This window comes from Salmo trutta, chromosome 19, assembly GCF_901001165.1.
Source record: "Salmo trutta chromosome 19, fSalTru1.1, whole genome shotgun sequence".
Classification (NCBI taxonomy): domain Eukaryota; kingdom Metazoa; phylum Chordata; class Actinopteri; order Salmoniformes; family Salmonidae; genus Salmo; species Salmo trutta.
Window position 1 is genome coordinate 39,655,991 of NC_042975.1, and position 13,981 is coordinate 39,669,971.

At 45.9% G+C, this 13,981-nt stretch overlaps 1 protein-coding gene across 6 annotated transcripts in view; it reads right to left on the reverse strand.

The window, feature by feature from the left end:
* The window catches only part of ksr1a (kinase suppressor of ras 1a), a 47,508-nt gene that overhangs the window by 11,693 nt on the left and 21,834 nt on the right, over window positions 1-13,981 (reverse strand). For all 6 annotated transcript variants that reach the window (XR_003867914.1, XM_029700925.1, XM_029700924.1 and 3 more), the window contains exons 2-4: window positions 10,128-10,268; window positions 1,772-1,919; window positions 1,020-1,515 (exon numbers count right to left, since the gene is read on the reverse strand). Coding sequence is in view for 5 of the 6 variants with exons in the window: in XM_029700925.1 (XP_029556785.1) it covers window positions 1,020-1,515; window positions 1,772-1,919; window positions 10,128-10,268 (785 nt within the window). In the remaining variant the exon portion in view is untranslated. The remainder of the gene's footprint in view (window positions 1-1,019; window positions 1,516-1,771; window positions 1,920-10,127; window positions 10,269-13,981) is intronic.

The window sequence follows — 13,981 nt, forward strand, 5'->3', positions numbered from 1 at the left end:
GCTAAGCTTATAGAGACATACCCCAAGAGACTTGCAGCTGTAATTGCTGCAAAAGGTGGCTCTACAAAGTATTGACTTTGGGGGGGTGAATAGTTCTGCATGCTCAGGTTTTCTGTTGTTTTCTTTTGTCTTATTTCTTGTTTCACGATAAAAAATATTTTTCATCTTCAGTGGTAGGCATGTTGTGTAAATCAAATCATACAAACCCCCCAAAAATCTATTTTAATTCCAGGTTGTAAGGCAACAAAATAGGAAAAATGCCAAGGGGGGTGAATACTTTCACAAGCCACTGTACATTTACAAATGAACAGGATATTATGGATATGTGTTAGTACTGTATGTGTATGTATGTCTGTGTGGGAAAAGTGTGTGTGTGTGTGTTTCTGTGTCTTGCCCTCTGAGAATCGTGCCTTAGAAATGACTCAATCTCAGGGAATCTGTGGGGGATTAGCTCTGGCCTTATACTGAACACATTAAGGCAGCAATGGGCAGGATGTGGTGTGTGTGTGTGTGTGTGTGTGTGTGTGTGTGTGTGTGAAAAGCCCTGTACTTCAGTTGTAACATCATAATAAGGAAGGACAGAAGTGTGTCCCATATACAAACCGGTTCCAAGATTTTGAGCATTGTGGAAAACTGCCCAGACACTGGTCATGATGACCTCACATGCGTTGCCAAGCAAAATAATCTTTCACAAATCTCTTGTCGAGTGGGCCACTATGATTACTGTCAAATGGACTGGATCAGTTGAAATTCTGTGCCTCCAGCAACACTGTCAGACAGCATAACCCTTTACTCTAGGTCATGTGTGGCTCAGTTGGTAGAGCATGGTGTTTGCAACGCCAGGGTTGTGGGTTCGTTTCCCACGGGGGACCAGTACGGGGGGGGGAAAAAATGTATGAAATGTATACATTCACTACTGTAAGTCGCTCTGGATAAGAGCGTCTGCTAAATGACTAAAATGTAAATGTAAATAATGGACTGGAACTCTCACAAAGCATGGGGGGCAGGAAGTGACCTACTTGTTGGTGGGCTGCTCCTCGATGCGGTTCCCCAGCTGGGACTCGTGACTCTTGCTGCGGGTCAGGGTGATGTTGGGAAGGAGGTGCATCACCTTGCGGGAGGGCGGCGGCGGGGTGCATGGGGGCTTCAGCCTGTGGCGCCTCTTGGAGGGCGGGGTGATGGGCGGGGTGGAGGTGTGGCCATAGAGTCGACCCTGATGGGCGGCGGAGAGGGGGAAAGGGTCTGTGAAGGGGCTGTCAGCGTAAATGTACGACCCATGGGCCTCGGGACCGGGCATTGCAGACACGGAGCCGAACCTGGTTTGGGCACAGGCGGTGCAGGGGGTGGAGGGAGTGGATGGGGTGGTTGGGGGCCGAGCTAGGGGAGAGGGGCTGTGGGGGCGCATCGGACCCCCCATCCCCCCCATCAGCTGGTCGGCAGGCAGCAGCAGAGAGCCACTGTCTCGCCGGGTGGGTTCAGAGAACCAGAGTCCCCCATCCTCTCTCAGCTCCCCATCTGTAGGGGAGACACAGAACAGGGTAACAGACCACTACCACACGCCAATCAGTCTTCCACCCCTCAACCGAGTGTCTTCTGTCCTACAACATAACCTTACCAAGGGTGGCACCCTGTTGCTGCTGACGGGGCTAATAGAGCAGAAACAGCCTGGCAGAAACAGCCGAGTCCAACAGTCAGTAAAACCCCACAGAGACCCCAGACTGACATGGCAGATCAGGCAGACTCTCCAGGGTACAGACAGACAGACACCCACCTGATTCAGTGGCACTCTTCAGGCAGGAGAGGGCAGCGGTGAGCCTGGCACACTCCTCTGAAGTGGAGCCCAGACTCCTCACGGTCTCCTGCACCTGAGAACCTGGCATCTGCAGCAAGGCATCCAGGGACAGTTTCACGGGCACTGCCTGGAGAGAGGAAAAGAAAGAGACAAGGTCGGGGGGGGGGGGGGGTGAGTTATTAGTACGTCCACACAGTATCCAGTCACACCTCTCCATACAGTACAACATGTGACAGAGAAACATACAAACCGTATACATCTTACACGAGTATGCTAGAATCCAACTCGCCTATGCTAGACACAAAGGTGATCATTGTTCATTCTCATAAACCAAAGCCAGCCAGCCAGCCCATATGTGTAACTCCAGTTATGTCCACAGAGCAGGACAGTCCAGGCCAGGCAAGGAGCAGAGACCAGTAAGTACTGACTGACTGGCCAAAGTCCCCTGGAGCCTCCCACCCAGACAAGAGGCCAGACAACAAGCTGCACGAGGAGGAAGACACAGAAACTCAATTGTGCTATTTTGCTATTTTATTGCATTTTGTGTAACTTATTTTTTTACTTATTGTGTACATAATGTTGCTGCTACCGTCTCTTATGAGCAAAAATAACTTCTGGACATCAGAAAAGCGATTACTCACCGCGGACCGGAAGAAACTTTTTCCTTTAAAACCTCTTGCGCATAGCATCCCGTTAGCGGGATCATTTTCCAGCGAAAACTCCTAGCGACATTAGCATAACGAAGTTCAATATATATATTTTTTCAAATATAGGGCTGTCTCATATCGTTTTATAGATACACCTCTCTTGAATCGACCCTCGTTGTCCGATTTCAAAAAGGTTTTACAGGAAAAGCACAATATTAGATTATGTTAGAGGAGTACTTTGTAAAAATTGCATCATATGAATTTTCCAACCAAGCACATGCATCACATATAACCAAAAAACAGCTAAATGCAGCACTAACCTTTTACAAACTTCATCAGATGACACACCTAGGACATCATGTTACACACAGCATGCAATCTTTTGTTCAATAAAGGTCATATTTCTATATAAAAACAGCATTTTACATCGGCACCTGACGTTGACTGACTATTTTCCCATAAAATGCGTCCCGGGAAACAGTGCTACAATTTTATAAATTACTATTCGAAAACGATTTTTTTTTTTATATTGTCAATCTAAGATTTATAGATGAATATCTCTTGAAAACACCTGTCATAACAGATTTTAAATTAACTTTACAGGGTAATCACACTTTGAGATCAAATGGGATGCGATACCCCAGAAAATGAGCTCCAAAGCCTAGCTCGGCGCCATCTTTGAACAATTGCAAATCACATCTGATCTTGTATAACATCGCCAATAATCCCTCACCTTTAGTTGTCTTCATCAGAAAGCACTTCCCGATATCCCAGGTCCATGACAAATGTATTTTCGGTCGAAAAAGTCCATGCTTTATGTTCCATTAGCTTCCTGTTGTTAGCCTAAGGCTGTAATCAAATGTTGATCCGTGCGCGGCACCTGGCTAACGCAAAATGACTGTTTGCTATTAGTTAGGGTCGTTCAAACATGTCAAACGTTGTATAAAATAATCGTCAGGGCCTGTTTCAACAAGAGAGCCAATCAGATTCGAGTGGGACGATTTCATTGTGTTTCAAAAGGTTTCCAAAGGTGGGGGCAGACACGGCCGCCGACGTCACAATGCTGATGGCCCTACTACTGTGACCAATTGCCACATTGTCTCTTTCACTGAGTTTCTACCGCAGAACCCTCAAAACACTTTGTAAAGACTGGGGACATCTAGTGGAAGCACTGGAAAGTGCTCAATTATCATTATTTCACGTTGTGAATTATAGGTAAGGCTGTGAAGTCGAGTCGACAATTCAGATTCCCACTTCCTGGTTCAATCGGTCTCGGGGTTTTGACTGCCATACGAGTTCTGTTATACTCACAGACACCATTCAAACAGTTTTAGAAAATTTAGGGTGTTTTCTATCCATATAAAATAAGTATATGCATGTCCTAGCTTCTGACTTTGATTAGTAGGCCGTTGAAAATGGGAACGATTTTTTTTCAAAATGCGCTGTGGCGCCCCCTATCCCAGGGTATGCGCAAGAAGTTAACAAGTCCGGCGTGTCCGACGAAAAGGATATCCTGCTTTCACTGGAACAGGCCCAGATCCATGCCTTTCGCGTTAAGAAAAGACGCCGAAAAACGGGCTGCAGATCAGGCATCCTTCTGAAAATCCGGAGGCGAGCGAGTAAACTCCCACTGCCTTCCATTCTTCTCGCTAATGTGCAATCATTGGACAATAAAATGGATGACCTACGATTAATATTATCCTACCAACGGGACATTAAAAACGGTAACATCTTATGTTTCACCGAGACGTGGCTGAACGAAGATACGGACAACATAGAGCTAGCGGGATTTTCCATGGACCGGCAGAACAGAGACGCTACCTATGGTAAGACGAGGGGTGGGGGTGTGTGTCTTTTTGTCAATAACAGCTGGTGTGCAATGTCTAATATTAAAGAAGTCTCGAGGTATTGTACCTTATTTATTTTTTATTTTTTTACCTTTATTTAACTAGGCAAGTCAGTTAAGAACAAATTCTTATTTTCAATGATGGCCTAGGGGCCTAGGGGCAGAACAACAGATATGTACATTGTCAGCTTGTACCTTTCGGTTACTAGTCTAACGCTCTAACCACTAGGCTACCTGCCGCCCCGCACTAGGCTATAAGCCTGCCGCTTATAATAAGATGTAGACCGCGTAGATCTACCAAGAGCATTCTCATCTGTACTATTCGTAGCCATCTAGTTACCACCACAAAACGATGCTGGCACTAAGACCGCTCTCAACCAACTCTATAAGGCCATAAGCAAAGAAGAAAATACTCACCCAGAAGCGGCGCTCCTAGTGGCCGGGGACTTTAATGCAGGTAAACTTCAATCCGTTTTACCTCATTTCTACCAGCATGTTACATGTGCAACCAGGGAAAAAAAATCCTAGACCACCTTTACTCCACACACAGAGATGCATACAAAGCTCTCCCTTGCCCTTCATTTGGCAAATCAGACCATAATTATATCCTCCTGATTCCTGCTTACAAGCAAAAACTAAAGCAGGAAGTACCAGTGACTCGCTCAATACGGAAGTGGTCAGATGACACGGATGCTACACTACAGAACTGTTTTGCTACCACAGACTGGAATATGTTCCAGGATTCTTCCGATGAAATTGAGGAATACACAACCTCAGTCATCAGCTTCATCAATAAGTGCATCGATGACGTCATCCCCGCAGTGACTGTACGTACATATGCCAACCAGAAGCCGTGGGTTACAGGCAACATCCGCATCAAGCTAAAGGCTAGAGCTGCCGCTGTCAAGGAGCGGGAGACTAATCTGGACACTTAAGAAATCCCGCTATGCCCTCAGACGAACCATCAAAAAAGCAAAGCATCAATACAGGATTAAGATTGAATCCAACAACACCGGCTCTGACGCCTGTCGGATGTGGCAAGGCTTGAAAACTATTACGGACTACAAAGGGAAACCCAGATGCGAGCTGCCAACTGACGTGAGCCTACCAGACGAGCTAAATACCTTTTATGCTCACTTCGAGGCAAGCAACACTGAAGCATGCACGAGAGCACCAGCTGTTCTGGATGACTGTGTGATAACGCTCTCGGTAGCCGATGTCAACATTCACAAAGCCACTGGGCCAGACGGATTACCAGGACGTGTTTTCAAAGCATGCGCAGACCAACTGTCAAGTGTCTTTACTGACATTTTCAACCTCTCCCTGACCGAGTCTGCGATACCTTCATGTTTCAAGCAGACCACCATAGTCCCTGTGCCCAAGGAAGTGAAGGTAACCTGCCTAAATGATTACCGCCCCGTGGCACTCATGTCTGTAGCCATGAGTGCTTTGAAAGCCTGGTCATGGATCACATCAGCAGCATCCTCCCGGACACCTAGACCACTCCAATTCACATACCGCCCCAACAGATCCACAGATGACGCAATCTCAATCGCACTCCACACTGCCCTTTCTCACCTGGACAAAAGGAACACCTATGTGAGAATGCTGTTCATTGACTACAGCTCAGTGTTCAACACCATAGTGCCCACAAAGCTCATCACTAGGCTAAAGACTCTGGGACTAAACACCTCCCTCTGCAACTGGATCCTGGACTTCCTGACGGGCCGCCCCCAGGTAGTAAGAGTAGGCAACAACACGTCTGCCACGCTGATCCTTAACACTGGACCCCTCAGGGGTGTGTACTTAGCCCCCTCCTGTATTCCCTGTTCACCTCCCTGTAATTCCCCTCCTGTATTCGTGGCCAAACACGACCCCAGCACCATCATTAAGTTTGCTGACGACACAAAAGTGCTAGGCCTGATCACCGACAATGATGAGACGGCCTATAGGGAGGTGGTCAGAGAATTGGCAGTGTGGTGTCAGGACAACAACCTCTCCCTCAGTGTGAGCAAGACTAAGGAGCTGATCGTGGACTACAGGAAAAGGCGGACCGAACAGGCCCCCATTAACATTGACGGGACTGTAGTGGAGCGGGTTGAGAGTTACAAGTTCCTTGGTGTCCACGTCACCAACGAACTATCATGGTCCAAACATACCAAGACAGTCGTGAAGAGGGTACGACAAAACCTTTTCCCCCTCAGGAGACTGAAAAATTTGGCATGGGTCCCCAGATCCTCAAAAGGTTCTACAGCTGCACCATCGAGAGCATCCTGACCGTTTGCATCACCACCTGGTATGGCAACTGCTCGGCATCTGACCGTAAGGCGCCATAAAGGGTAGTGTGAACGGCCCAATACATCACTGGGGTCAAGCTTCCTTCCATCCAGGACCTATTTAATAGGCGGTGTCAGAGGAAACCCCATAAAATTGTCAGAGACTCCAGTCACCCAAGTTATAGACTGTTTTCTCTCCTACCGCACGGCAAGCGGTACCGGAGCGCCAAGTCTAGGACCAAAAGGCTCCTCTACAGCTTCTACCCCTAAGCCATAAGACTGCTGAACAAATCATAAAATCGCCCCCGGACAATTTACATTGACCCCCCCCTCCCTTTTGTACACTAGCTGTTTGTTTGTTACCTGTGCATAGTCAGTTCGCCCCCACCTACATGTACAGATTGCCTCGACTGGCCTGTGCCCCCGCACACTGACTCGGTACCGGTGCCCCCTGTTTATAGCCTCGTTATTCTTATTGTGTTACTTTTATTATTGCTTTTCATTTTAGTCTACTTGGTAAATATTTTCTTCTTCTTGAACTGCACTGTTGGTTAAGGGCTTGTAAGTAAGCATTTCACGGTAAAGTCTACACTTGTTGTATTCGCCGCATGTGCCAATTTTTTTTATTTGATTGAACTTCTTCCACATTTTGTTACGTTACAGCCTTATTCTAAAAATGATTAAATAGTATTTTTTTCCCATCAATACACACACAATACACCATAATGACACAGCAAAAACAGGTTTTTATATAAAAAAAATACTTAAATATCACATTTACATTAGTATTCAGACCTTTTACTCAGTACTTTGTTGAAGCACCTTTGGCAGCGATTACAGCCTCGAATCTTCTTGGGTATGACGCTACAAGCTTGGCACACCTGTATTTGGGGAGTTTCTCCCATTCTTCTCAGCAGATCCTCTCAAGTTCTGTCCGGTTGGATGGGGAGCATCACTGCACAGCTATTTTCAGGTCCGGGCTCTGGCTTGGCCACTCAAGGACATTCAGAGGCTTGTCCCGAAGCCACTCCTGTGTTGTCTTGGCTGTGTGCTTAGGATCATTGTCCTGTTGGAAGGTGAACCTTCATCCCAGTCTGAGGTCCTGAGCAATCTGGAGCAGGTTTTCATCAAGGATCTCTTTGTACATTGCTCTGTTCATCTTTTTTTTTGGGGGGGGGGGGGGGTCTGCCTGCTCCCCGTAAAGTTCTGATGTCAGCCTGGCTAGCCCAGGACAGGTGACTCACTGGCCAGGTCTAACCCTCACCTCACAGTTCAACACAGGTGTGATCACTGAGCCAAGAGGAGAGGAACACCTTGTCCACCCCCTACTGGCCTGAAGCATATTGTGTGGATGAGAATGAACCCTTTAACCTTAGAGCTGAAACCATTGTCTCGCCATCCTCAACAAGCTGAGAAGATTTTTCTGGAAATACTGTATTTAAGGCAAGAACATACTCCAGAGAGGTTCCTTTTCGAGTAACAAAAAAACATTCAGTTGCTTACAGATATGTTCGACTATCGTTCCGGGTAACATGCAACGTGTAGAAGCAGGCTCACCCAGTTGGAAGGCTTACAGGTGGGCTGTCACAAGGAGGCCTTTTGCATCACTTGCAATTAAGCCCATAAAATACAGACCTGCAAGAAGCTCTCAACCTAATATCCACAGATCGGCTGGTTATGTAATATTATGTACATAATGAATACAAAGAGACAAGCTCCCTTCTTGGCTGAGTACACCCCCAAACAGTGAGCGTGCAGGCATGCAGCACTGGTGGATTCTGGGTCAGCTGTGCCTTCATGGTTCACACCATAGAGATCCTAGTATTGTAATTCCTAATTCTATGGTTCACACTGTCACTGAAGTGGGTCACAGCACCCAGGATGTAGCAGCAAAAGTGCTTCAATGGCTGACTGATGGGAGTTGTACTGTAAAAGGAACTTGTTGGATGGAAGAGGACATCATAAAGCTCCACTATAAGCACAAAAGCACGCTGGCATCCCTGGTATTTAGTAGCCTGCATTTCTGTCCTATCCTGCTTGCCGTTTGTTCACAGGGCACAGACAGACCACTGGCCAATGAGTAAAAATAGAGCAAATGATGGAGGGAGAGCATGAGAGAGAGACAACATAAGAGAGATGAGAGAGACAACGTAAGAGAGATGAGAGAGACAACGTAAGAGAGATGAGAGAGCATCAGAGAGACAACATGAGAGAGAGACAACGTAAGAGAGATGAGAGAGAGAGCATCAGAGAGACAACATGAGAGAGAGAGACAACGTAAGAGAGATGAGAGAGAGAGCATCAGAGACAACATGAGAGAGAGACTGCACATTCTGTGGATTGGATGGTGCTGTATCTGGGGTCCATCCAGAGTGTGAGGAATGTGACAGGAGACTCTCAGCTAAAACAACACTGGTAAGTGGAGAACAGAGCACCACTCTGCCCTGCCCTCTCCAGGCCTGGCCCCAGCCTAGCCAGTACATAATGCGCGTGCCTGGGGAGGCATGCAGATACAGTAAAGCAGCAGCCAACAGTGGTGTGGTTGAGAGAGAAAGAGAGAGAGAGAGAGAGAGAGAGAGAGAGGACAGAGAGAGGGGGGAGAGGGGAGGACAGAGAGAGAGGGGAGAGGGGGAGGACAGAGAGAGAGGGGAGAGGGGGAGGACAGAGAGAGAGGGGAGAGCGGGAGGACAGAGAGGGGAGAGCGGGAGGACAGAGAGAGAGGGGAGAGGGGGAGGACAGAGAGAGAGGGGAGAGGGGGAGGACAGAGAGAGAGGGGAGAGGGGGAGGACAGAGAGAGAGGGGAGAGGGGGAGGACAGAGAGAGAGGGGAGAGGGGGAGGACAGAGAGAGAGGGGAGAGGGGGAGGACAGAGAGAGAGGGGGAGGACAGAGAGAGAGAGGGAGGACAGAGAGAGAGGGGAGAGGGGGAGGACAGAGAGAGAGGGGAGAGAGAGAGCGAGAGAGGAGATGAGGTTGCATGTTCTGTTAAAACTAACACAGCTCAAAAACCACATGAAATCTGGGAATAATCAGTACATCACTGGTTAGAGGACACTTATAGAAGACAGCTAGACTTTTTTTGTTAATCGTCCATTGATATCCAGCAGAAATTAACTGTACAGGGGGCAAATGTTTGAGGTGTAGCGCTGTTTAAACTAACACTATTCAAAGGTCACGCGGAAATGTGGAACAACCTACACATAGTTGGTTAGATGAAAACTTATTGAAGGCTTATAGCTATATTTTGGAATGGCGGCTGTTGATTTCAGGAGGCTGCCATCACGGAAAAGGGAGAAAAAAAACACTTTCAGTTAGTTAACTTCAACGAATCACGACCCGCCATAGGATATCAACAGTGACACCGGTTGGCTGCTATTTAAATTATCCGTGCCATTTGAGAAAGAAAATAATAGCTGTGTTCTAAGTACACATACTGTCCACATCATGGAAAGTTGCATAAATATAATAAAACAATTAAATATCTTAATTTAAGATGATAGTAAATTAAGCAAACTCTGATTTTTTTTTGTAATCACGTACTTTTCACGCATACACTTCTAGGACTTACCTCAATGAGCTCAGGTCTCAGGTTGATGGTGCGCAGCCAGTCCCCCAGCCGTGGGTAACTGTCTAAGGCCTGAGGCCTCTCCGTCTCTGGCACTTTCTGCTTACACTGCAGCTGCTTACAGATGTACTTCATCAGCTTTACCTGCGGGGGGAAACAGAGAGGGCCACACAACAGATAAGGGAGGGGCAGGTTAGTGAGAAGAGAGGAGATGAGCCTGGATAAGCTAGCTGGGAGCAGGCCAGAGCTGGGGCCTGTAGGATATCTACTACTCTTCCCTGAGTTGATGTCAACTGTGTAGTTTAGCGTGACAGGGAAATATAGGCGAATTGAAAAGACCCATGAGCCTAATGGACAGTCGAACATAACTACAGCAATTATGGCCTGCACAATTTGTATGCGCACTCGTTCTTTGCAGAAATAGTACATAGAAAACATGAAATACCAGGGATACATTAATTACACATTTTAATCACACTCTGATTATATGTTGCTGAATTCTTCTCTGTGCGTCATACTTCCATAAAAAAATGTCCTTGCACATGCAAATCATTTAACAACTGATTAACTAAACAGAAAACCTACAATAGACACTATATTCACTGGTAAAGGAAAGCCAGAATAAGACAGCCACTGACAATGCCAAGCCATGTTTACAGTATGTCTATGCTGGAGATTTAGCAGATCCAAAGCCCCTTATCAAATATTGGACAAGGCCAAAAAAAAGAAAATCCTATAAAACAAACATGGCTGCCCAAGAGACAATGAGGGAGCGTGCTTAGGGCTGTTACGGTGATTGTATTACCGCCACACCGGCGGTCACGAGTCATGACGGCAGTCAACTTCCACGTGACCGTTTAGTCATGGTAACTTGGCTTCTCAAAGCTCTGATGCTGCTGCTGGTCATTAGTAGCCTACCAAACTTGCTAACTGCCTGGCACTCAGGACTCTATTCTCATTCTAAATTACTCTGACATCAATGCAAATGTAATCAAAAATCTAATCAAACACTTCATGAGTGCCCATGAGCTCATGCTTTGCAACATTTCTATAGGCTATGCAATTGTATGAGAAAAGAGAGTTGATGGCCTCTATTAAAAGGAGGATGTTCCCATTAGCTTTTCACAGGAAAAGCGTCCTCCATTCGCTATTTAAGTGCATAGATGACATGTATTTTTCCCTCCTGCCCCTGTTTTGAGATAGGTGCATGATAATGGTCCATTCTAAATCAAAACACATTTGACACATATTATTTAGTATATGTAAAGACAAGATTAAATCAAGAATATGTAATTGGGCTCCCGAGTGGCGCAGTGGTCTAAGGCACTGCATCTCAGTGCTAGAGGCATCACTACAGACCCTGGTTCAATTCCAGGCTGTATCACATCTGGCCGTGCTTGGGAGTCCCATAGGGCGGCACACAATTGGCCCAGTGTCGTCCGGATTAGGGTTTGGCCGGAGTAGGCTGTCATTGTAAATAAGAATTTGTTCTTAACTGACTAGTTAAAATAGTTAAATAAAAAGGTACAAAAAAAGAACAAAAAAATTGTAATCTGATGGGTGACAATGTTAGCCTATCACTTGTGAATGATACTTGGTAGTAGTTACTGTCTCGCTGCAACTCTCGTATGGACTCGGGAGAGGCGAAGGTCGAGAGCCATGCGTCCTCCGAAACACAACCCAACCAAGCTGCACTGCTTCTTGACACAGCGCACATCCAACCCGGAAGCCAGCCGCACCAATGTGTCGGAGGAAACACCGTACACCTGGCGACCTGGTCAGTGTGCACTGCGCCCGGCCCGCCACAGGAGTCGCTAGTGCGCGATGAGACAAGGATATCCCTGCCGGCCAAACCCTCCCTAACCCGAACGACGCTGGGCCAATTGTGCGTCACCCCATGAACCTCCCGGTCGCGGCGGGCAGAGCCTGGGCTCGAACCCAGAATCTCTGGTGGCACAGCTAGCACTGCGGGTGTAGAGCATAACTGGTATACATAAGCAGCGCGTGAGTTTCAAGTTTGGGGAAGATAATTTTCACCATAAAAATGCATCTTTATAAGAAAAGCATTATATGCATAATCTCATTTGCAGTCACTTTTGAGAATGGTGTTTTCCCACTAATTGATAGCATTTTGGAACATTCGTGTGCGCATTGCTGCACTTATGTGACGAAATAGCCTGATAGTTAATCAACATTTTAAGCTAGAAGTTCTGATCTGTTGTATCAGCCTAATTGCTTAAAGAATATTTTTTGATGCTAGCGGTTGTATTAATTTGAGATCTATTGCATTCCACAATCTCCTTGACTATGTTTGGAATATTTATTTCTTGCACAGAATAGGTCAACTTTTGTACTATGGGGGATAGTAAATTGACATAGGCTAGTGCTTTTGCTGTTCGTTAGTCCTGCTCATTTTGTTGGCTGACTAAAGTAAATGTGGACAGTTATTCCAACATCTTCAATATGCGCCTCGGAATTGGATAAGGATGCGAGCAGTTGCGTCCCTCATGTGTCTGTCTTCACTTGTAACCTGTGAGAAGGAGCCGATCACGAGACGGGCATTGGCTAATAAGAATTGAGCTATCTGGGAGTGCCATGTGAGTGAGAGGTGCTTTAGAGCACGCAGAAGGGAATTACAATTATTATATTCAGCCCAAGGGCACGACGGTCACTGGCCGCAAAAGGCATGGATTTCTTTAGGGGGCATTACAGCATAACAAAGGGGATGCCGCCGGGAAATTCGAGGCATTATCAAGTGCTTGTCAAATTATGAATGAGAGACTGATGACGTGTGTGCAGCCTGCGCAAAAAAAACAAAGTTTTACTTTTTCAAATCATCATTAGAGTCGCACCATGCAGCCTTAGAAGTTATTAAAAATCTAAACATTTAGCCCAACATTTGTATCACAACTAAAGTTGAAAGCTCAACACAGCGTAGCCGTATGTGCGCACTCCCTCAAATTGTTTAGAAAAAAATATACTTTCGATCGGTTTTATTCAGCTATGTTCAATTGCATTCTTCCTACTATAAAATAATGCCATGGAATTCTAAGCAAATCTTGTCTGCTAAATGAGCTAGTGTAGCCCACAGCCACATGGCATAGCCAGATCAGGGCCTAACATAAGGACAACTCAGAGTATGCTATTCTGTTCTTCTGAAATAGACTGCATTGTCTTCATATCATGTTTCTTTAGAACTGTCGAAAATAAATAATGGATTTATTGTGATGGTGTAGGCAACATGGATTTATTGTGATGGTGTAGGCAACATGGATTTATTGTGATGGTGTAGGCAACATGGATTTATTGTGATGGTGTAGGCAACATGGATGTATTGTGATGGTGTAGGCAACATGGATTTATTGTGATGGTGTAGGCGACATGGATTTATTGTGATGGTGTAGGCAACATGGATGTATTGTGATGGTGTAGGCAACATGGATGTATTGTGATGGTGTAGGCAACATGGATTTATTGTGATGGTGTAGGCAACATGGATTTATTGTGATGGTGTAGGCAACATGGATTTATTGTGATGGTGTAGGCAACATGGATTTATTGTGATGGTGTAGGCAACATGGATTTATTGTGATGGTGTAGGCAACATGGATTTATTGTGATGGTGTAGGCAACATGGATGTATTGTGATGGTGTAGGCAACATGGATTTATTGTGATGGTGTAGGCTACATGGATTTATTGTGATGGTGTAGGCAACATGGATTTATTAGACTTTTTAAACTCTAGATGTTCCAAAAGGTCAGCATCAGTGGCTTGTAGGTTATGCGTGGAAGCCAGGAGATATGCTAAACGTGTTTATGTTAATTAAACGGTAAATTACCATGAGACCGGCAGTTA